Source organism: Gopherus flavomarginatus, chromosome 11, assembly GCF_025201925.1.
Source record: "Gopherus flavomarginatus isolate rGopFla2 chromosome 11, rGopFla2.mat.asm, whole genome shotgun sequence".
Classification (NCBI taxonomy): domain Eukaryota; kingdom Metazoa; phylum Chordata; order Testudines; family Testudinidae; genus Gopherus; species Gopherus flavomarginatus.
Genome location: NC_066627.1, coordinates 22,651,594 through 22,675,125, shown reverse-complemented (window position 1 = coordinate 22,675,125; position 23,532 = coordinate 22,651,594). Strand labels below are relative to the sequence as shown.

Below are 23,532 nucleotides of genomic sequence, written 5' to 3'. Positions count from 1 at the left end.
AATGTACGTTTGGCCGAAGCACTCAGAGAATATGAGCACAGTCATCAGGATATCCTCAACTGGTTTTCAGGAGATGACATCTGCCCCATATACGAACACATCTCAAGATGACAAAATTGTTGCAAATGTCAGTGGGAAGAATGAAGCTGCACCACCAGAGCCTGAAACCAGAGGCACTAATGACGACGACAACGATGATGGCATCTCAACTCCCCAACCAAAAGTGTCTGAGGCAGTAAAGGACTTAGAAGCCAGTTTGAGGTGGCTGGAAACTCAAGACGTGGACAGTGTCAAAATCTTCCAACTCAGAAGCATTCTTGACTTTGCTAGACGCCAACAGTCTGTGGCAAATAAGCAGACAACACTAAATAGCTTCTTTAAGAAGTGATGAAATGTAAAATTGTGGAGTCATGCAATCAGATTGACTTTGCACTCTGCGCAATGATTAGTATAGTTGATTTCACATGTTTTTCTTTCATATACATGTAATTAAAATTACTACTTTTGTGTTTAACACACGTTGGGATAAGAGGTTTTTTTGTTTTTTTTTTAAACAAGACTTAAACTGACGGGCTTGAAATGGTAAATTTTCATAACCCTATTATAAAGCGACCCCGCATTTATCACGATCGAATTTTTTGGACCCCAATTATCGTTATAGTGGGATTTCACTGTACTCAAACCCTGTGGATGAGACAAAGTACTTTTTTTTTTTTTAACCCTTTTGGAGATGGGAGAGATAGAGGACGGGGTTTGCCAGAGGCCTTGGCAGTTTTGAGGACCCTGTCACATACTGGTCAGTGCTGCAAACTGTTGCTCCGAGGCAGCGGCAGATGAGCAGTGCGAAAGGGGCATCGTTGTGACTGGCACGCCCCTGTTGTCAGATTCTACCGGTGTGGTGCTCTGCTCTGTTCAGTGTTGATATCAATCGGCTGCATGTGCGTGTTCCCTCGGTGTGCTGCCCTAGCTCTGTGCAAATACCTGACACAGCAGACCCTGAGAGAACCCCCAATGACCACAGACTCTAGTAAGGTACGAAGGCACGTCGGCCAGGTTTATTGTCGAAGAGAAACACAGTCTCCAGCTCCCTGGCAAACAAAGTCCAAGGTGCTGCTAAGGTGCAGCTAGCCAGTACGTATGCGCTCCCTGGCAATGGACTCAGCTCAGTCAGTGGTGGGACTTTCCATTGCCCCCTAGGCTAGACAAAGACACTGCCCCAGGGATGCATTTTTATACACAGGTACAAACAAGTTACACATCACTCCTGACATATTGAGGTGCAACCCCTCTACGTAGCTAGGTGCTGCCTCTCACCTTGTACATGTTGGTTCGAACAAAACAACTCTATCCATCATATTACCCTTTTAGCCCTGTCATTGGGATGGGTCAGCTTGTTCTTTGTTATCTATGTGCAGTGTACAAGTCTGCGAATGTTCTGATATCTGGTGTCCAGTACCTTTTAGGTATGTCTCTTTTTGCAGCATCAGCCCTTTCCTTGCCAGTTTCTGTGATCAGGGCCTGCTTCTGGCTCACAGCTTAACTTTGCTTTATGTCAGCAAAGTCTTGACCATTACTTTAGTTCAGGCCTTAGGCCTCAGGCCTCATACCAGGCCTCTAATACCAAGGTTTATATCTCAGGGCCTCCTCTTATTACAGCCCCATTCGCTCCAATGAGGCCACTGTGCTGGCCACTGGCTATGCTCACAATGTGGTGCCGATGTCGACATGGCCTCTCGTGCCCAATCGCACTGGTGGAGTCTGGGCGAGGGGCTGAACTGCCCTTCTGTGCCAGAGGAATCCTCTTCTGGTGACCATGGTGGAGCCACTGACGCCTGTGTCTGCCTGCTGACCGTTGCTGCCGAAGACCAGTGCCTGGAGTGAGGGGATCGGTGCCAATATCGAGGTGACTGCAGTTGTGACAGGGAGCGCTCCCATGGGACAGGCGACCGAGATCAGCAGCAAGATGACAACTGGGGGAGGGCGAATGGTGCTGGTAGTACAGGGACTTGTGCCTCCTCCCCTTAGGCAATCTGCACTGAGACGGTGGACACCGCGATTGCAGTGACCAAGGGCGAGCCTCAGAGGAGCTTATCTGCAACGCCAGAGATCTGGGGCGAGAGGAGGAGAGCACTTCTTTGTCTCGGGGGATTGGTGGTGCTCCACTGCCCCCCGAGGGGTCTTTGCAGCTGGCTTGCCTTCATAGGGAGCCTTCACTGTTTCCTGCAGAAAATGCAGTGCCGGCAGCATGGGCGGAGGTCTCTGTTCTCTTGGCACCAGGGGAGCTTGGGAAGGCATCGATGCTGTCAGGAGTTTCGATCCTCTATCGCTCCCGAGAGTTGGAGGTGGATCTTTTAAAGGGGCTAAGGGCCCCAACCAGGGAGGCACATACATGTGGCTCCAGAGTTGCCAGGTGGCCAGAAGTGGGTCCTTTACCCAATGTCGCATGGCCCTTCTTGCCCAGTGCCAGGGAGTCATTCTTCTTTTTTTCTTTTTGGGCACCAGTGCTGGGGGTGCGCTGCACACCGAGGCTGAGGTATTAGGTGAGTCTTGGCAGGAAGGCTCAGAAGCCAGGTGGAGAGCAGCCTCCATGAGAAGAGCCCACAAATGAATATCCCACGCTGAGTCCTGGGTAGAAAATTTTTACAAATACGACACTTCACATGTGATTTGCCCAAGCACTTGAGGCAGCTGCTGTGGGGGTCACTTATAGGCATCGGCCTGTTACAGTCCACGCAGGGCTTAAGCTCCAGAGACTGGGGCACGCCCCGCCTGGGGTGAAGTCCCCCCTGGGACTCTAAATTCTAACTACACTTAACAATTACTTAACACTAACTACTATAAACAAACTATTTACAAGGCCCCTACAGCTTGAAGTCAGAAGAGACGAAACCGCTAGCCCCTGCTATGCAAGGAAAGGCACTCCAACTAACCATCATGGGCGGTCAGAAGGAACTGAGAGGGCGTAGGGTTGGCCGCTGACATACGGATGCATGAACATGGCACTCAAGGGGGTGCCACAGCCGACCATACAGATACTGCTAAGGCAAAAATCTCCAACGACTATGCAGATGGGCACGTGCACACCTAGAATGGAATCAACACGACCAAGCACTCAAAGAAGAACACACATTTTTAGGTAGTTTTCTAGACTTGAGATTACCAAGATTCTAACAAAAGAGACACTATAATTATTAGTAGTTAGAAAATAGAAAAGATTGTTCTAAAATATTTGGAGTTAACTACAATAGTTAATCTTTATGAAAAAACTAAAATTTGTCTCAATTGTTTCATGAAATTAGTTTCACCGATGTGATGAGCGTCAAGAAATTTGTAAAGTATCACCTTAAAAGTAACCTGCAATCAGAGAGGCATCCAGCAAACAGAGTTGAGAAAAATCTAAAGTGATTTACAGATTACCTTTCAGATATGCTTCAGATGTCTATATGTAGTGGTAGCCCTTAAATTTTAATTTTGCCTTGATAACCTGACAGTGCTGCCACTAGAATATTTTTGGCAGTTGAACCAAGACAATTCTAACATACCAGTGCTTCCTCCATCCAGTACATATAATTTTCCTATTTGCTTTCCAGAATACCTGAATTAAGAAAACAGAATTTTTAGGGTGGAGAGGAATAGGCACAGAAGGCGAGAGGAGAGACCAAATCAATTTCAGCAGTGAAATACTTGCAGAGAAGCATTTCCCTTTTTCCAATGACTCAGATGTAAATTAAGACAATTTGAGGACAATCGGATTACATCAGTGTGCCTGTGGGCAGCAACTGGCCTGCAGAACCTTTAGCACTGGTGAGAATGCATAGAGCAGGAAAACCTCTGGTTGCAGGACTGGCCATAACATTACACATTTTACATGCAGACGCATTAAATAGGATATGGAAAACAAAATGTTAAACCCTAACAATTTTCTTTTTAAGCAAAGTTAACTTTTCCAAGTAGAGCAGTTCTGAAAGGGTCTTGGCCAAGGTCACATTGCCTGTCTGCAGGAATAATGGCTTATAGGAAGACATATTCCAGTCACAAAGATGGGGCTGGACATTGCACAACCGAAGGGATAAGGAATGCTTCAGTCTCTTTCTACTTGCAGATGTAATACTTCAGTTACATTCTCTTTGTTCTAGTCTTCGGTAGCTATCCATTTTCAAGGTCTAAATATTCCAGGAGGAAACTACTGCCCTCCCCGCCAAAAGTGCAAGTCTACCACCATGGGAGCAGAGCCAGCAATGGAACAGCTAAAAAGGTAACTAAATGTTTTCCTAACATTACTTTTCCATTGCCACAGTGATGTTACATGACGAAAAATTGGAAAGTGAAATGGTCTATGCAATCCCTGGGAAGAGAGGTGTCCACAAAATAATCTTTTAACACATGATCCACATTATGAAAAAGTTTGAGAACCCTTGATCTATAGGCTTCAGCAGTAACACATACAGGGAAACTGCTAGGCACCAGATACCAACTGCATACTCCACACAGGGATGGGAATGCACTGAGGGTTACCTTATGCCTTATAATGTCCCTGAATTGTGCAATTAGGGCGTGAGTGGGACAAACTGCTTTCTTATTTTGAATATAAAGTGTACTCAGCTTTATGTGTAAACTTTTACATGGTATATTTGGCCCTTTGTGATACAGAAATGAAGACAGTATGTTTTACACTAAGTTTGCTATGAAAGGACACACTTACGTCAACTATAAAGTCTCCAGCATTCAGTTCAACATCCTGAGGTGCATTCTTTGGTCTGGAAGCAACAATGTCAGCTGGCAGCCTGTCATACTGATCCTGAGAAAGAGCAAACACTTTCAATTCTATTCAAGCACTGCCAGTTCCAGACCTGTGCAACTGAACCCATATATCTGGAGAGAATGCTGCCATACAACCAGGCTGGTTGAGATAAGGCTAGAATTACTTAAAATACCAGAATTTTTAAAGGAAACAATTCACCTTTCAAAAGAAAAGTTCAAGTGAAGATTTTCACCTGCATTAATCGGCCATGGCTACAGCTGAAGATTGGTTACATGACCAGGTGAAACTATACAGAAAGTGCCTGCACGAAAGACTATAACTTTGAGGTATGTACGTTTTCCATGATAAATGTGTGACTTTTAGCCAGAGATAAAATCTACTATGTTGGTGGTTTTAGATGGGCCCTTAGAGAGTCACAAAAAACTTTAGTGCCTAGGGCATCTACTAGCCCTCAAATAGAAAGAAGTTGACCATGAAGGGGCTACAGTGCCCTGAACACGTGCCTTTAAGCACATTATCCATGTTCCTATTAAACAGGTCAATTTCCTCAACTCCTCATTCTACACAGGAAAACAGACACATTCAATATTTCTTAACAAATTTGTTTGCAATACTGACAATGGATACAAGTATGTATTCCACAATTGCTGGGAATCTGCCTGTTTCTGCTGCTATCAGGGCGTCATCACACAATGAAGGCAAGAGCTGTTGAAGAGAGAGCTCTTACTCTCCAAACAAACTTAATTTAATACAAGAACTGTTAGATGTAGTTACCTATAACACTTTTTAAACAAGCGTCTCTAGGATAAAGGCCATCCTTTAAAAGTAAAAGACAATGGTTTGCAATTTGAATTTCTTTCCAACCAGATAAATTCTGACTTACAAACCATTATAGGTGGAGTTGATTGGAATGTATATGATTAAGATTGCCCAACTCATCCCATTATAAAACACTGTTTTCAGGAGTTTATAAAACTTTGCCAAACTAACTATTTGGGCTGAAATTCTCCCTGCAAGTGTTTCCCTCAGACTGAATTTGTTTGGGAGGTTTCAGCAAAAAGGGTTCAGCTGTTACTGAGAATGAGACTAGGGAAAAATGTCATTCCCTCTACACCTTTCTCCTTGCCCAGTTAAAAACTGTATAGCCATTTTCTTGAGAAGCTCTTGCACCTCCAGCATTTGAAGGAAGAGCATGAAATTGGGGAGGGTGTGTGGAGAGGGGATGGGACAAGGGGGAGGACTCTGGTGTCAAGGACAGGACTTTTGTTGTTCCTGTGAAAAATTCACCACAATGTGACTAAGTTATAAACCTCTGAAAAATCTCTTTGCCTGTGCTTAGTAGAGACTGGTTAGAGTTTGGCACCTAAATTATATGAAGATTCTGTCTGAACTGAGCATGCTCCAGATCAAGGTTGCAGATGCAAAGCAAGACTTGTTTGCAGTTGCTACTGCCAGTTGCTGGGGACTGTTGTGGGGCCAGGCATCAGAACTAAGAGCTGAGACTCTCTCTCCTGTGCTCTCAATACTTCCACTGCTGGCACCCAGGCAGTGAGGAGGTAGAAAAGACAAAGCACTGACCCTGGCCATGGCAATGGAAGGAGTATACTGGTACTGGGAGCTGGCAAAGTTGTAGGGGCAGATGAGGAGATTGGGACTGGCTAAGCAAGAAAATTGGGACAAGCAGCTGAGGGGTGGAAATTAGTCATTCTGTCTTCATGGCAAGCTTTGAATTGTGTGCAATAAATGAGGCCTGGAAACCACACACTGATGGTTGAGAAAACAAAATGTTAAATAATGTCTCATTTAGTGAGCATCGTCCATTCTATGCACTGAATGAGGGAGGGATCCCATGGAAAAAATAGTGTTTGACCATGTAATAAAAGACTGTATCATAACACATACACACAAAGAGTAATTTCAAACATGACTTATAGCCACACATTTCATCAGCTCTGAACTTTTAGATCCACCACACAGACCTCTGCCATTTGAGCTAATGGAGTAACTGACAGCAGTAGTAGGTTGTCATTCTCTATGTTGACAAGCACTAGGGGGATGAGATATTTTGCCCGTGGTTTTCACAGATTTTGCCGACAGCAGACAAATGAAGAATCTCTGGAATTTTGGGTCCAAGTCCAGGTTCTGTAGGTCTGTGCTTTAATGGTCACAAACTATTGTCCAATCTCTCCGGCTCAAAGCATGACCTCTTCTACTCTGTTCCCTCCAACCTATCCTTGTCCCCACCCTGTCTCCTAACCTCAGGCTCCTTTTCATTCTTCTGCCCAACACAATGTCTCCCTGTCTCCCTCACCCCTAATATTTCAGTCAGTCTCTCCCCTCATCCCCACAGGCTTCTTATTCCAAACTACGCTCTTCTCTGTTCCCCAGGACTGGCTCTTGTCCCCCATCTGAATTTGGGTCAGGCTGTTTCCTTCTCCATGCTGCTTGGAAGACAGAAAGAGGAGTACTTGGAGCACAGGACAGTCTCCCTGCTTTCAGTTCCGGTGCTCAGAGGCCCTTGGCAGCAGCCATTGCAGGCAAAGTCCTGCTCAGCCCCTGCAGTCATGGGCTGGAGTATGCTCAGAAGAGGCAGAACCTTTGGACAAATTTGTGCTCAAAGTAAGCAAGTCTCTACTGAGCACGTGAGAGTCGAGATTTTTTCAAAGGTTTTTTAATTGGCCAAATTTGGACAGTTTTTCTCCAGGGAATCTCCCCTGCTAACTTTCAAATCCTTGCACCAAAGAATGCATGCAATAGAGCTTTTCAATAAAGTAGCTGAAGGGTTTTGGTTTTTTTTAAATGGGCAAAACATTTTCATCCACTCTTATTTTCTGAAACAACCAAATCATTTTTGCCTAAATTTTCTAAACTAGTTCAGACAGTGGCAGACGCCCAGCATGCAAAATTTCAGCCCAAACACTTTATGTCTGGCAAAGTTATAAACAAATGAAAATATTGTTTTATAATGGGACATACAGGGCAACTTTAAATATCGGCAGCACTAGCAGCTCAGTCTAGAATATTTCAGTGTACTATATTAAATTGATACTGTTTTTGAAATAACAGCTATGCTGAGCTTGAGAAGTAGATAGTGACTAAGGTTGAGAATTTAAACCCCCAAAAGTCAAGAAATTCAGAAGTTCTCTCTCACATAAATATAAACTCAGACATACCACTAAAGCCACTCTGACAACAACTTGGAGCCAAAATTGCACCACAGTCTCATTACTCTGCTGAACAGTTTTACTGTTTCCTTGTGTTCAAATGTTCTCATGGTTTTTTAGGCTGAAGTGCTACTTTTTGACATGCAATTCCCTATATTTTTGCACAACACATTATTTCAAATAAAAATATCCTGAAATAGTCCTCAGCTCAGCAGTTATCTTTTTTATCCAAATCTCTTATCTTTCCCCCGGCTTCCTCCATGTAACAGCCCTCACACGCTTACTGGCTGAGTTTTGAAGAAGACATGCAATTTACCATTGGCCCAGGCAGTTTTAGGAATGATAGTAGAATAGAGACAAATCAGCAGAATAGTCAGAAGTGCATATTTAAAATAGGCAGCAGAATTTGGAGCCCTCTGTCAATAGAGATTGGATTGAGAATGCTGTTTACCTCTGTAATTTCTTTTCCTGGTTCAGTCCGAGTCTCTCCTAAATACTTATATAGATCACGAAGCTCTATTTTACGCAAAATTTCTCGTGCCTCAGCCAGCTCTTTATTACTAGAGTACAGAATCTCCAGAAAGATGTTATCTGTCAAAGTTAAATACATTTCATTTACATAGCCATATATCCAATTGTTACAGCAGAGAGAAGCTGTGCATCTATGAACATATATCTACATAGAAAGCCTAACACATGCCAAGAAATGAAAACACCATTTTTCAAAGAGTTACCCAACACACTAACCTAAACATTTCAGTTACTTCCAGGCCATGTCTACATCTAAAATTTTGCAGCGCTGGTTGTTACAGCTGTATTAGTACAGCTGTATAGGGCCAGCGCTGCAGAGTGGCCACACTTACAGCAACCAGCGCTGCAAGTGGTGTTAGATGTGGCCACACTGCAGCGCTGTTGGGCGGCTTCAAGGGAGGTTCGGGGAACGCGAGAGCAAACCGCGGCGAAGCTGGTCTCCTTTCCCGGTTTGCTCTCTCGTTCCCCGAACCCCCGAACAAGCAGGTCTCCTTCCCTGCGGTTTGCTGGGTGGTTCGGGGAATGCGAGAGCAAACCCGGGAAAGGAGACCAGCTTCGCCGCGGTTTGCTCTCGCGTTCCCCGAACAAGCAGGTCTCCTTCCCTGCGGTTTGCAGGGTGGTTCCGGGAAACGCGAGAGCAAACCGCGGCGAAGCTGGTCTCCTTCCCCGGTTTGCTCTCGCGTTCCCGGAACCACCCAGCAAACCTCAGGGAAGGAGACCTGCTTGCTCGGGGTTCGGGGAACGCGAGAGCAAACCGCGGCGAAGCTGGTCTCCTTTCCCGGTTTGCTCTCGCGTTCCCGGAACCACCCAGCAAACCTCAGGGAAGGAGACCTGCTTGCTCGGGGTTCGGGGAACGCGAGAGCAAACCGCGGCGAAGCTGGTCTCCTTTCCCGGTTTGCTCTCGCGTTCCCGGAACCACCCAGCAAACCTCAGGGAAGGAGACCTGCTTGCTCGGGGTTCGGGGAACGCGAGAGCAAACCGGGGAAGGAGACCAGCTTGATTACCAGAGGCTTCCTCAGGTATACTGGGATACCTGCTTATTCCACGGAGGTCAAGAAAAGCGCTGGTAAGTGTCTATATTTGATTACCAGCGCTGGATCACCAGCGCTGGATCCTCTACACCCGAGACAAAACGGGAGTACGGCCAGCGCTGCAAACAGGGAGTTGCAGCGCTGGTGGTGCCCTGCAGATGTGTACACCTCCTAAGTTGCAGCGCTGTAACTCCCTCACCAGCGCTGCAACTTTCTGATGTAGACAAGCCCCCAGAATAGTGTGGGCTGCCACAGGCTTTTCACAATACTATTAGCATCAGTTTGAAAGAAGAGGTTTCCTGACCTCCCAACCGCAGGATGGAAAGTTTAACAGCTCCAGCATTAACAACCCTCTTTCATTCCAGGTCATACTACATCCCAATTCACCCATTCAGCATGCACCAGAAAATGCCAATCCCCAGCATTACGGAACTAACACAAGCCTATTTCCTAAAGTAAGGTACGAAAAGTGCTGCATGTGAGGGGGAACTGAAGTATGCCAACTAACTTAGATTAAGTACCGTACATACTCGTTCATAAGCCAAATTTTTTTTTTAGTAAAAAAGGAAAGTGCCAGAGAAGGGGGTCGACTTATGAACGGGTATACAGAGGGAAAGGTGGGACACAGCCCCTCCCCCCAACAGAGGGAGCAAGGAGAGACAGCACAGCCAGAAGAGAAGAGGCAGGGCCACAGTCTCTCCGTTGCCTCCAAAGCAGCTATAGCTCCAGGGCTGGCAGGCTGCAGCTGTGCCGCTCAGCCCTGCTCCCAAGAACAGGCTATGGCCGTGCCACCCAGGCACCAGAGCATGCTGCGGCCATGCCGCCTGGCCCAGCCCGCTGGAACATGCTGCAGCCGTGCCGTCTGGTCTGGCCTGTGGAGCTGCTCCAGCCAGGCCAGACACGTCTTCCCCTGGCCCTCCGCAGATAAGGTGGGAAGGGATGGGATGGAGAGAGTGTGATGGGAGTCCTGGGCTAGGGGTGGGGTCATATGGGGGGTGGTCATAGGGGTTACTCCCCTAATCCCCAGCTTCTCTCCCCCCCAAAATTTCCCCACCAGTTGCTGTCCTGGCCCATCAGGGTAAGCAGCTGGCAGGACGGGATGGGACACTTCGTTTACTTAGGTTAACCTCTGTACCTGCGGATGCTCGAGGTAAACAAACCATCTCGGCCCACCAGCGGCTTACCCTCATGGCCCAGGAACCAAAGTTTGCTGACCCCTGAATTATAGGGTCGGCTTATGAATGGGTCATAAAAAAATTCCATTTTTACTTATCCATTTTGGAGAGGTTGGCTTATAAACTGAGGAGGGTAGGTTGTGGAATATATGGACAATACATCTCAAAAAACCACAATTGCTGTAAGGTAAGTAACTATTTCTTCTTCAAGTGCTTGTCCATACAGATTCACTGTTTGATTCACAAGCAGTGACCCAAATCACAGGATGTGGATGCTAGGAGTCTATTTGTAATACGGCTGTAGCAAAGTGAGCATCAGATCTTGATGATTCTACAATGGAGTAACGTTTCATAAGTGTATGCACAGAATTCCACTACCGGAACACTTCTCAAAGAAGCTGCAGAAGCTGCTTGAGCCCTGGTGGAATGAACTGTAGTCCTCAATAGTGGGTCTAAATAAGCTATTTCATAGCATAATTTAATGCAAGTAAAAATCCAATTCAGTCATCTCTGGTTTATATAGCCTGATGTGCAAAAGCTACAATTAACCAAGGTGAAGCCACAAATGGCTTAGTCCTATCAAGATGTATTGTGGGTGCTATCCTACTTAAGGTATGAAGTTTAGCTTTTCCCTTGTTGGAATGTGGCTTGAGAAAAAAAACACAGGCAGGTGTATTAGTTGATTCAGATGGCAGAGACAACCTTTGGCAAAAATGTTGGGTGAGCCCTGAAGGTTCCCCTGTCCTTAAGAAATATTGTGTATGGGGGGACCCACCATGAGTGCTTGTAATCTCCCACCCTTCTAGCTGATGTTACTACCACTAGTAGGGCTAGTGACAAGTGGAAGAGGAAACACAGCCACGGGCTCAAAGGATGCATTAAACCCATCAGTCAGTTGAGATCCCAAAGAGGGGGAGACTCCCTGAATAGTGGAATATATGCACATAAGTGCCTAGCTACTGCAGGATGTGAGAATGTTAAGTGACCCTGTATAGGAGGACGGAAAGCTTAAATGGATGCTATGTGGATCTTAAGGGAACTTCTAGAGTAGGGGTTGGCAACCCTTCAGAAACGGTGTGCCAAGTCTTCATTTATTCACTCTAATTTAAGGTTTCACATGCCAGTAATACATTTTAACATTTTTAGAAGGTCTGTTTCTCTAAGTCTATAACATATAACTAAACTATTGTTGTATGTAAAGTAAATAAGGTTTTTACAATGTTTAAGAAGCTTCATTTAAAATTAAATTAAAATGCAGAGCCCCCAGGACCCACGCAGTGTGAGTGCCACTGAAAATCAGCTGGCGTGCCTGCCATCGGTTGCCTACCCCCGTTCTAGACAATCTTGAATTCCTCAAGGACAGGAGGTATTCCATTATATCAGGTATCTGAGCTTGAGATGAAGGTAACTGATGTTGATGAGTCCAACGGTGAAGCCTGGCTTCTGTTGTCAGTTGGCCTGCGTGCGTGCGCTCTCCATATGCTTTACCAACCCTGCAGATAGCTGGCCCAGCAGACCTTGGCAGCACTTCTACGACCACAGACTCAGTTCGGTGATCAAGGAGCTCAGGCAGGTTTATTGCCCTGAAGACACAATGCTAGCACCCGGCAGACTCTACGGGGACACTAACACGAGTGGCAAGGACTCAGCTCCACTTGTCACTAGCAACGGGAGTTTCCGCTGCCACCAGGCCAGACAAAGACACCCCTCCTATGATTTCTCTTTTATACGCTGATACAAATAAGTTACGTATTACTCTTCTGATGTGGTTAGTTACCACCCTACACTTTGTACCTGCTGGTTCAAACAAAACATTGCCATTCATTATTCATGTTAAGTATTCTCACACCTCTTGTCAAATTATCTGTAATAGGCTACCTTGATTATCACTACAAAAGTTTTTTCTCTTAATTAATTAGCCTCTTAGAGTTGGTAGGACAATTCTCACCTTTTCAGGTTCTCTGTATGTGTGTATATATATCTGCTTACTATATGTTCCATTCTATGCATCCGATGAAGTAGGCTGTAGCCCACGAAAGCTTATGCTCAAATAAAATTTGTTAGTCTCTACGGTGCCACAAGTACTTCTATTCATTACCCTGTCATCCTGACCTTATCTTTAGGAGGGGTCAGTGTGTACCATCTTTGGGGAGTGTGTTTATACCATAACTTTATATCGGGATGTGCTTGTATTATCCTTCTGGGATGTATTTACGTGAATACCTAGTGCCTAGTACTTCTTAGGAAAGCCTGTGTTTTAGCAACACCAGCCATATTCTTGCAAAGTTCATGTACTGGACAGCAAACTTTTAAGCAGGCATTTGCTTTGTAACAGGGCCTGACTCTTGCTAATTTTGGTTCAGGCCTCAGGTCTTGCACCAGGCCCCGTGTTCCAGGTTCTCTTTCTACTACAGCTTCCATTTGGCCGAATAAGCATGCCTCGTTGAGTCTCCCTCTACTGTGGTTAAGAATATGTTGTACTTCTGATAAGCAGCTACTCTCCACTGCTATTAGCCAACCAGCATCCATTCTGTGAGGTACAGGGAAGTTTGATCCAGATGGAGGATCTGCCCCTCCCTTTGCAATATCACTTATGGCTGAAGAGGTAACTGGACTGGAGGTCGAATGGAGAGATTCACCAAGTCTGAGAAACAGAACTGCTTCAGCCAGATGCCAGCATGGTCATCTTGGTGGAATCCTGTCTCAGCTTCCTAATGATTCTTGGGATTAGTGGAATTGAAGGGTATACGTACATTAGATCCAGAGCATCCTACAGAGAACCCTGATCCTGGCCTCCGCTGGAGCAGAACTTGTGACATGTTTTTGTTCTGTTGCATATAGATCTACAGCAGGTTGACTTCACCTGGTGAATGTGTCCTGAATGATTACATGCTACAATGACCATTCATGGTTGCTTGAAAACTGTCTGCTGAGGTGATCTGCCAGAACATGCTGCCAGCCTGCTAAAAGCACTATGGGAGTAATCTCATGTCACAGGCATCAATTGCAAAGGTGATTTGCTTCTTGACAAAGGGGAGTGAATCCTGCTCCCCCTTGCCTACTGATATAAAACACTGCTGTAGTATTGTCAGTAATGATCAGAAAGGTTAAGCCTCTCAGAGCTGGTAGGAATGCTGTAAAAGCTTGATGGACAGCCCTTAGCACTAGGATGTTTATATGTAACTAGGATTCCTGAGATCATAAATCTGGTGTCAGAAGATTGCATAGGTGGCTCCCCATCCACCCTGGAGGCATCTGTTACCGGAGTCTTCTATGGCAATGGTGCAGAGAAGGACACTCCCTTGCATATTTTTAGAGGATCCTTCCATCAGTTCAACGACAGAACTTCTGGAAGGACCTGTACCCTTCATCTTTAGGTGCCTGTCAACCACCTTTATATGCATCGAAGGTGAAGTTTACTAAGTTATATAGATGAAGGAAGCCATGTGCCCCAGAAGTCTGAGACGTTCTTACAGATGTCTGAGGTACTTGTAGGTGGTTGACCAGATTTATTATGGCTTAGAGTCTTCCCTAGGGCAGACAGACCATTGCTGTAATAGAGTTCAGAACTACACCTATAAATTCTATCTTTTGAGCAGAAATTAACACTGACTTCTTGCTGACACTGTGTCCTCAGGAGGCAAAAAGACCAAGAGTCAGCTGTATGGAGTTGGTCACCTCTTGCAGAGACCTTCCCCAAGTAAGCCAGTTGTCTAGACAGGTGCAAACCTGGACTTCTCAATTCATCAGGTAAGCTAGCATTGTCACAAGGTGTTTGATAAATACCCTGGGCACTATGGGCAGACCACGTAGCAGGATTCTGTACTAGTAGCACGAATTGCCCACCTGGAACCTCAGGTATTTCCTGTGGTCAGGTGGATTGCTACATGAAAGTCAGTATTCAGGAGCTCCAGAGCTGTGTACAAGCCCTGTGGATCAAGAGAGGGAATTACAGAGGCCAGAGTAACCATCCTGAGTTTGAATCTGAATGAAGGTGTTCAGCATTCTCAAGTCCAGAACAGGGCACCATCTCCCCTTTTTCCTTAGATAAAGTAATGGGAATAAAAATTCTTCCTCTTGTACTCTTCAGCTACTACTTCTACTGCTCGGAGATTTAGAAGCAATTGCATTTCTTGATGCAGCATATTCTCTGAGAGGTATCCCTGAAAAGGGATAAGGAAGGTGGGTGAGTGATGGGGAGAGTCTGGAATCAGATGGCATATCTCATTTCTGTGATTTCTAGGACACAGCAGTCCATAAGGATGGTGTTCCAGACCCCATGAAAACAAAGCAAATAGTTCCTTAACTGTAAGGACATAAAAAAAAAAATCCAGAAGGGGTTCTACGCCACTCTTGACCAAGGAGACAAATTTGCTGCCTCGATAAAGTTGCTGCAGGATGGGAAGATGATGCAATCAAAACAGATGATTTCCTACTTTGAAACAGCAGATGCAGATGGTTTGAGCTGTGCCAAGTAGGGTTGCCCGGAGATTGGCTGAGGCCTGATTTGCTTCCTTTTTGAAGCAAGTATTCCAGAGACCTGAGGTTTACTCTAAAGTCTTTTAGAGGATGATCAGTCCTTGGGTTAAGAAGGTGCATCCACCACACAGCAGATTTTCTACTGTTTGCACCTCTTTTGGGATGCCAGATTGGAACTAAGAGGACCCTTCTCATGGCAACTGAGGTGGCCATAGATCTGGGTACTGTGTGAGATGCTTGAAGATCAGTGCACATCAGAAGCTGCGCCACCAAGATTTTAATTCCTCTGAGGTCAAGAGGGATCATGTCAGAAAATTGGGAGATAAGAGTCCCAATTTAATCAGCCATTTCATCAGTAAAGACTGATAACTGGCAATCTTCATCTGCAGGCTGGTTGAGGAGTAATTTTTGCAGCTGAATAAATCTAATGTTTTGGGATCCTTGTCTCAGGTTATTGATTTCAGCAGACCTTGATGCTCTGTCCTCTTATGGACTTGCTGCTCCAATCAGTGAGCCAGACACTAAGTACAGAAATTGCTCCAAGGCTGTTAGGAGCACCCGGTAACACCGATTTGTCTGTTTGGTGTCTGCACCAAGGAAGCAAGCATTTGCCAAAGCAGCTTGGCTGGCTCCAAAAAGCCCTCACTGATGGGTACTACAAGGTGCCCTGGCATGGAGGTATGTAAAATATCCAAGAGCTTGCAAGACTTGTCCTGGACAATTTCCACTAGAATCTCTACTATGTCCACCATCCTGAAAGGTCTTATTGATGAATACTGGATGTTGAAGGCAGCACAGCCTGATCAGGAGATGAAAATGATTGGTCCGATCATCAGTTTGGAAGTCCTCCCCAGAGTCCTGCTCCTACTATTAAGCAGGTGGAACTGGTGCTTGAAATGTTCCCAGTAAATGGTGGAGAAGGAAACCTAGCCGTACACTGGGCTGTAGAAGCTAGCTTCCTGGCGTCCAGTATGGCCAAAGTTGTTGCATAAGGATATAGTTCAGGGGACCATGGCCGTTAATACCAAGTAGCAGTATCATCTAGAATTCTTAAGCCTTGGATAATAGCAGTGTGCTCAAGAAGCCCTTTTTGATGTTTTAGGGTCAAAGAACCTAGACCCCAGGGAATGAGATGACACCATCTCCCAGGAAGGAGATGGAAACGCCTCCCTGCTGTTGTCTGAACTAAAGAGCAGCAATTCTAGTAGGGGTTTTAAGCAAATCCTCAGCATACTGTCTACTTAGTACCATAGGCGTGCTCAGTACCCAAGTAGCATCAGTTGGTAACACAGATGAAAATTTAACCACTGACAAAAGCAGTAATTTTGGTTCTACAGAAAGTGTTATCACTGTAAAAAATTCAATACCAAGACTGTCAGCGCTTGCAGGAGTCTGTACCACAGTGGTCCTTCTGAAAATATTGGTACTAGGGCCTCCATGCTATCAATACGAGGCGATATATGGTGTTCTAAGCGAGCCAGTACTGGGGCATGGAAACCAGTGCCCGAGGAACCCCTTCCTGGGCCTTGAACTACCTACGTCAATGGAAGATTCTTCTGTCAACCTAACGCTGCCTGCACCAGGGGCTAGGTGGTCTTACCCAAGTCTCTCTGGGGCGTGGATTTTTCATACCCAAGAGACGTAGCTATGCCCATGTAACTTTTCAGTACAGACCAGCCAATGAACTTGTTACAAATGGACTAGCAAACAAATTGTAAAACAGGTGTGAATTATTGATTTAAGGATAGTTAATTGGTATATCTTGACATATGCTGTTGATAATTTGTGTTTTAACAGTTTATAAAGCCTTAACTTTTTGAATCTCAATGTTAGTTTCAGTTGGTTTTCAGTTTGCATAGTCTGGTGGGGGCAGAGTCCTGTGAGAGAATCAGAACCATTGATCACAGATGAATCTTGATTGACGGCTTCCCCAATCAGCAGGCCTATAAAAACTGCCAACCAACTAGCCAGAGGCACAGGAGTCAACAAATCAGAACTGAAAACAGGGCAGTTTGGGACAGGATGCCCATGTGTTTCTTTCCTCATCGATATTTCTTGATGGGCGCTTAGGAGGGGAGGCTAGGACATCTAGAGCAGCAGCAGAGATAGTGACCTGAATAATAGGAGAGGAAATGAAGATAATTGAATGAGGAAGCTGCGGCATGTACATTATTCTGGAGCGGATATCTGAAAGGTGCTCCATTTGTATGAAGTGCTGCCTGACAGATCTGAAGGAAGAGAGAAGATCCAAGGTTTGGAGCTGCAGCTAGAAATGATGACTGAATTTTAAAAGGAATTTGAACAGATGATGGAAGGAAGGAGAGAGGAGGCTAAAGGGAAACCTCAAGACTTGCAGATGCAAGCTGGACCAGAGAACTGTGAGGATAGACTGCTAGATGAGGAAAGTGGCCAGTGGAAGCATGTGACAACAAGAATAAGTCACAGGCAAAGATCAGCTGGCAAAAGAGAATTAGAACTGAGGAACAGGTTAGTTAAGTTGGAAAGTGAATGAGCGAGGCAGGCAGTAACAGAAAATGGGACAACAAGGAAGAAGAGTGGCTAGTCCTACAAGAAAAGGGGATGAGACAATGGACACAGCCAGAGTTTGGATTCTCGGGAGGACAGAGAATGGCTCACAGAAGACTGCAAGTGAGAACAGAAGACAAGATCACCTGCAGCTAGAAAGAACAGAAAGGGGAAGGCCAGAGAATTGCACCAAAACCAAGAACAGGCAGGTCTACATGACTGGGTATTCCCTGTTAAGAAAAACAGACAGGTCTGTCACCAGTGCTGAACTGGAGAACAGAAGGGCGTGCTGTCTGCCGAGAGCAAAGACACAGGATGTAGACCTGAGGGTGTAATACAATCCTAATAGGAACAGGAAGGAACGCACTGATTGTCCTTCACATGGGAACAAATTATACTGCTGGATTCTCACTGGGGTGCATCAAGGAACACTGCCAGGCTGGAGGAGACACTTAAAGAAATGGAGGCGCCAGTGATCTTGAGTGGAATTATATCTGTCCCTAGAGGATAAGAGTGAAAGTGAGACAAGACTATGATAAACAGATGGCTCAGGCAATGGTTCTATAAAAAAGGGTTCTGGGATGTTTGACCCCTGGGAGGCATTTACGGACAGAGGACAGTTCTCATGGGATGGACTCCACATGAGAAGCGAGGGAAATAGCCTTCTGGATGGAGATTGGAACAACTGATTAAAAAAAGCTTTAAACCAGGAATTCGGGGAGAAGGTTAGGAGAGACCCACATAATCTCCATGCCCGATTCTAAGGAGGAGGAAATCCAGTAAAAAAAAAATGATACTGCAATGGAGAAAGAAACAATAGCGGGTAGGAAAGCAGACAAGATGATGAAAGATAGTGTCAATATCAATTACATTAACAGTCAGATAGGTGATACTGGCAGTTGAATGACTGTATCCAATTGGGTGAGGAATCTGGGCGAAGCCAAGCAGAAACAACAAAGTCAGGATGCATGTATGCCAATGCAAGAAGCCTGCATAACAAAATGGAGGAACTAGAACTACTCACGTGAGAAGTAAAACTAGATATTATAGGGATAACAGAAACACAGTGGAATAGTAGTCATGACTGGAGTACAGGTATTGAAGGGTATGTGCTGTTCAGGAAAGGCAGAAATAAAGGTAAATGTGGTGGAGTGGCACTGTATATTAAAGATGAGGTAGACCATAAAGAAATTAGAAGTGATGGAATGGATAAAACTGAATTTGTTTGGGGAAAAAGTCACTTGGAGAAAAAAAAGCTAACAGAGGCGCCTATGGGATAGTGCTTGGGCTTTGTTACAGGCCTTCAGGATCTGGTTTGGATAAAGATAGAGACTTCAAACATTTTTAATTAAATAAATACTATTGGAAACTATGTGATTATGGAAGACTAATTTCCCAGTTATCGATTGGAGGACAAGAGGTACTAATAATGGTTTAGGGTCCAAATATTCCTGGATGTGATAGCCAACAGATTTCTTTGCCAAATAGTCACTGAACCAATAAGAGGTGAGCCATTTTAGATTTAGCATTGGTAAGTAGTGAGGAATCACTTCAAGTCAAAGCTGCAGAAGCTGTCTGGAGCCTGCATCCCAAAGGGGAAAAAAATCATAGGGAAGGGCTGTAGACCAAACTGGATGAACAAGCATCTCAAAACAGGTTAATAAGAGAAAGCAAAAACTCTACAAGGAATGGAAGAAGGATAGATCAGCAAGGAGGCCAGGGAGAGGCCCTGCTCAAGCAAAGACAGGACTGTGATGCTCTCTGAGCAAAGAGGCCTGAGAGAAAACCCTTAGAAATCAGGACAGAGACTAAGGGTATGTCCAGACTACCCACCGTATCGGCAGGTAACGATCGATTTATCAGGAATCGATATATCGCATCTCGTCTAGACACGATATATCGATTCCCGAACGTGCTCCCGTCGACCCCAGAACTCCACCAGAGTGAGTGGCGGTAGCGGAATCAATGGAGGAGCCGCGGCTGTTGATCCCGCACCATGAGGACGGGAGGTAAGTCGAAATAAGATAAGTTGACTTCAGCTATGGTATTCCCATAGCTGAAGTTGTGTATCTTACATCGACCCCCACCTCCCCCAGCGTAGACCAGGCCTGAGAAACTGTACAGGCAAGGAGAACTGGGAGAGACCCTGCTCAAACAGGGAACAGGCAGAGATCCCAGAAGGTGATGGGATCAAGTGGGACGCAACACAGGGAATACAGCAGCAAAAACTATTAAAGGGAAGCAGTACATAGCTGCAGTACAAAGTTGGGACCCGGAGTAGTGTCAGGCCAGGGACCACCCCCAAGGGCTGCTGAGGAAGTGGCCTAAGCCCCAAGAAGGGGATAAGACACTGTACTAAAAATCCAAAAAAGGGCCTAGACTTTAACCAGTCCCTGAGACGGGGCTGAATACCCCAGGGAAGGCCAACCGTTTGTTGGACTTTGTTACCACAGAAGGGGTTCCTTCATGCGTTTTGACTCTGTGTGACTTGGCTGGAGAGCTGAGCCACCAAAGACCTGCCTGACAAGGTTAACAGCCAACAGGGACAGCTGGAGGAAGAGAAAGGAAAGAGTGCAGGATAGCACCCAGCTGACAGGAGGAGGCACTCACAAGAAGCGAGTGCACTATGTCACAAGAGGGAAGTGTTATTACCTTTATACAAGACACTGGTGAGATCTCATCTGGAATACTGTGTGCAACCATGTTTAAGGAAGATTAATTCAAACTGGGACAGGTGCAGAGAAGGGTTACTAGGATGAGAGGACTAGAGTACCTATCTTATGAGAACAGACTTTAAGGAGTTTGGCTTGTTTAGCCTAACAAAATGAAGGCTCAGAGGAGATACAATTGCACTTGATAAATTAGGGCTGTCAGACGATTAAAAATAATCACAATTAATTGCAAGATTACAAAAATAGTCACAGTCAATCACAATTTTAATCGCACTGTTAAACAATAATAGAATATCAATTTAAATTCAGTATGGAAGCATGTCCTCAGGAATTGTAGTCAAAGCATGAAGGGGCATATGAATGTTTAATACATCTGGCACCATAGCCGACTTCCCCTCTGCCTAGTGGGTGTCGACCCTTCCCCTGCGCCCGCCTCTTCCCACCCCTGCACCGCCCTCGCCCCACCCCATTCCTCCCCTTCCCCAAAGTCCTCGCCCCACTCTGCTTTTTCCCACTCCAGCCCCGCTCCCTTCCCCCAAGTCCCCGCCCCCTGCCCTGCCACTTCTCCGCTGTCTCCCCTGAGCACACTGTGTCCCCACACCTCCACCTCCCTCCTGGAAAGTCCTAAGCGCCGCCAAACAGCTGTTAGGCGGCAGGGGTTGGAAAGAGTGGGGACACGGCGCGTGTGGGGGGGGGGGAGACGAGGAAAGGGGAAGCTTGGCTGCCAGTGGGTGAGGAGCACCCGCTAATTTTTCCCCATGGGCGGTCCAGCCCCAGAACGCCCATGGAGTCGGCACCAATGTCAAGTGTAAATACCTTGCAACACTGGCTTCAACAGTGCCATAAGAATGCCTGTTCTCACTTTCACATGACTTTGTAATTAAGAGGCGGATAGCATTATCTCCCGTAAATGTAAACAAACTTGTCTGTCTTAGTGACTGGCTGAACAAGAAGTAGGACTGAATGGCCTTGTAGGCTCTAAAGTGTTACTCTTTTTTTTTTTAAACATAGCTCTCAGAAACAACAAAAATTCTATATTTGTAAATTACACTTTCATGACAGAGACTGCACTACAGTACTTAAATGAGGTGAAGTGAAAAATACTTTTGTTTATCTTTTTACAGTGCAAATAATTTATAATAAAAAAATAAAGTGAGCACTGTAAAATTTGTATTGTGTTGTAATTGAAATAAATATAGCTTAAAAAATAGAACATCCAAAAATATTTATAATAAATTAAAATTAGTATTCTATTATTAACAGTGCAATTAAAACTGCGATTAGTCGTGACTTCTTTTTTAATCTAGTTACTTTGTTTTGTGTTAATCGCTTACATTAACTGCAATTAATCGACAGCCCTATTATAAATAGGGAAGGAGAAGAGAGGAGCTATGGCCAATGCTGGCACAAGAACAAATGGATATAAACTGACCAACAAATGTAAGCTTGGATTTAGATGAAGGTTTCTAACAACCAGAGGAGTGAAGTTCTAGAACAGCTTTCCAAGGGAAGTATTGGCGGCAAAAACCTAATTGGCTTCAAGGCTGAGCTTGATAAATTTATGGAGGGGATGGGTATGATGAGGCTGCCTACAATGGCATATGCCCCATCTGTGACTACTATCAAGTATCTCCAAAGACCAGAGATGGGACACTAGATGGAGAGCGTCTGAGTTACTACACAGAGTTCTCCTTCAGGTGTCCAGTGGGTGGGTCTTGCCCACATGCTCCAGGCCTAAATGATCACCATATTTGGGGTCAGGAAGGAATTTTTCTTCAGGCCAGGCTGGAAGAAACCCTGTAGGTTTTTCACCTTCCTTTGCAACATGGGGCACAGGTCACTTGCTGGCCTGCATTAGAGTAAATGGTGGATTCTCTGTAACTTGAAGTATTTAAATCAAGATCTGAGGACTTCAGTAACTCAACCAGAGGTTATAGGCCTATTTCACGAGTGGGTGGGTGAGGTTCTGCAGCCTACAATGTGCAGGAGATCAGACAGCTGATCATCACGATGGTTCCTACTGGCCCTAAAGTCTATGAGTCTGTCATTAAATGTCTGATACACTCCACCCCCCCATAATTGTGAACTGTGAAAATTTAAATAGATAAAAAAAAAATCTGTCCAAATTTAAAAAACATAAAAAATTCTGCCTACCCTATTTAAACAGATACTCCATGTAAACTGGCATGAACATGTCACTATCAGTGAAAGCTTACCTGTCAGCTTAGTGTAAGCTTCCATATCCTCCATTGCTGTAGAAATCTTGTAGTGTTTTCCACCAGTGCCCTCTATTTTAATATAGGGATCTGCTTTTAGAAAGGCATCTGTAATCCTATTTTGAGACACAGGATATGGATTTAGTGTTTTTAAAAAGAGAAAATGAAAAGCCACAACGTTTACAAATAAAAGGACCATTAGCTAATAAGCATTCCAAGCATGAAGCCAGAAGAAGTCAGTTATGCTGTAACATTTCATGTCTCCCATTGACTAAACCGGGCTCCTAACTGGGTGTGTTAATGCAGAAGCTGAAGCAACCAAACAGTAAATAACTGACCTTTCGATTAGTTAATAGAGGGCTTTCACATAAACCTTCATAATTCTGATGAACTAGAAAACTGCCGCTATGCAGTGCTTCCGACTGCATGATTGACATTACTGTTTGGTTGACTGTTGGAGTATGGGAGTCAGGGGCCAACGCTCAGACTGTTATAATGTAGAAGTACTGCACAGCAGAACACACTTGGTGGTGACTAAATAGCTCCATGAATTAATAACTAAGTTGGATAAATGTTTGTAAAGCATTTTTTGAGGTAAGCTGCTAGGGAAGTATCAGTGTATCAGTCTGTCATAGCTATTCACCCACTGGATGTGGCAAAAAATTATTTAAAAATACAGTTTTTCAGACTCTTCCTAAATTTTAACAGTTTAAAGACATCCAGTGTCTAGGGACAAAAGTACAGTATGAAAAGGTCATCTGCTCTGTTACTGGGCTTCATCAATCTGCTGTCAACTGGTTCTCAGTGTGCTAGGAGAGAGTTCTTATTCCCTTCATTTTTTTTATTTATATGTATGAACAAAAGCACAATCACCACCATACTGCAGAACTTTAAACACTTATTTAAAAATTAAGTCTTGAGTAATCCAATGGGAATCAGCTGGATTTTACACCACTTTATACCTTATTGATTATTT

The 23,532-nt window shown here is 44.8% G+C and overlaps 1 protein-coding gene across 3 annotated transcripts in view; it reads right to left on the bottom strand.

The window, feature by feature from the left end:
• Positions 1 to 23,532, bottom strand: part of SAMHD1 (SAM and HD domain containing deoxynucleoside triphosphate triphosphohydrolase 1) — an 89,652-nt gene that overhangs the window by 11,452 nt on the left and 54,668 nt on the right. For all 3 annotated transcript variants that reach the window (XM_050918613.1, XM_050918611.1, XM_050918612.1), the window contains 3 exons: positions 22,557 to 22,672; positions 8,378 to 8,517; positions 4,703 to 4,798 (listed from right to left, as the gene is read on the bottom strand). In XM_050918613.1, coding sequence (XP_050774570.1) covers positions 4,703 to 4,798; positions 8,378 to 8,517; positions 22,557 to 22,672 — 352 coding nt within the window. The remainder of the gene's footprint in view (positions 1 to 4,702; positions 4,799 to 8,377; positions 8,518 to 22,556; positions 22,673 to 23,532) is intronic.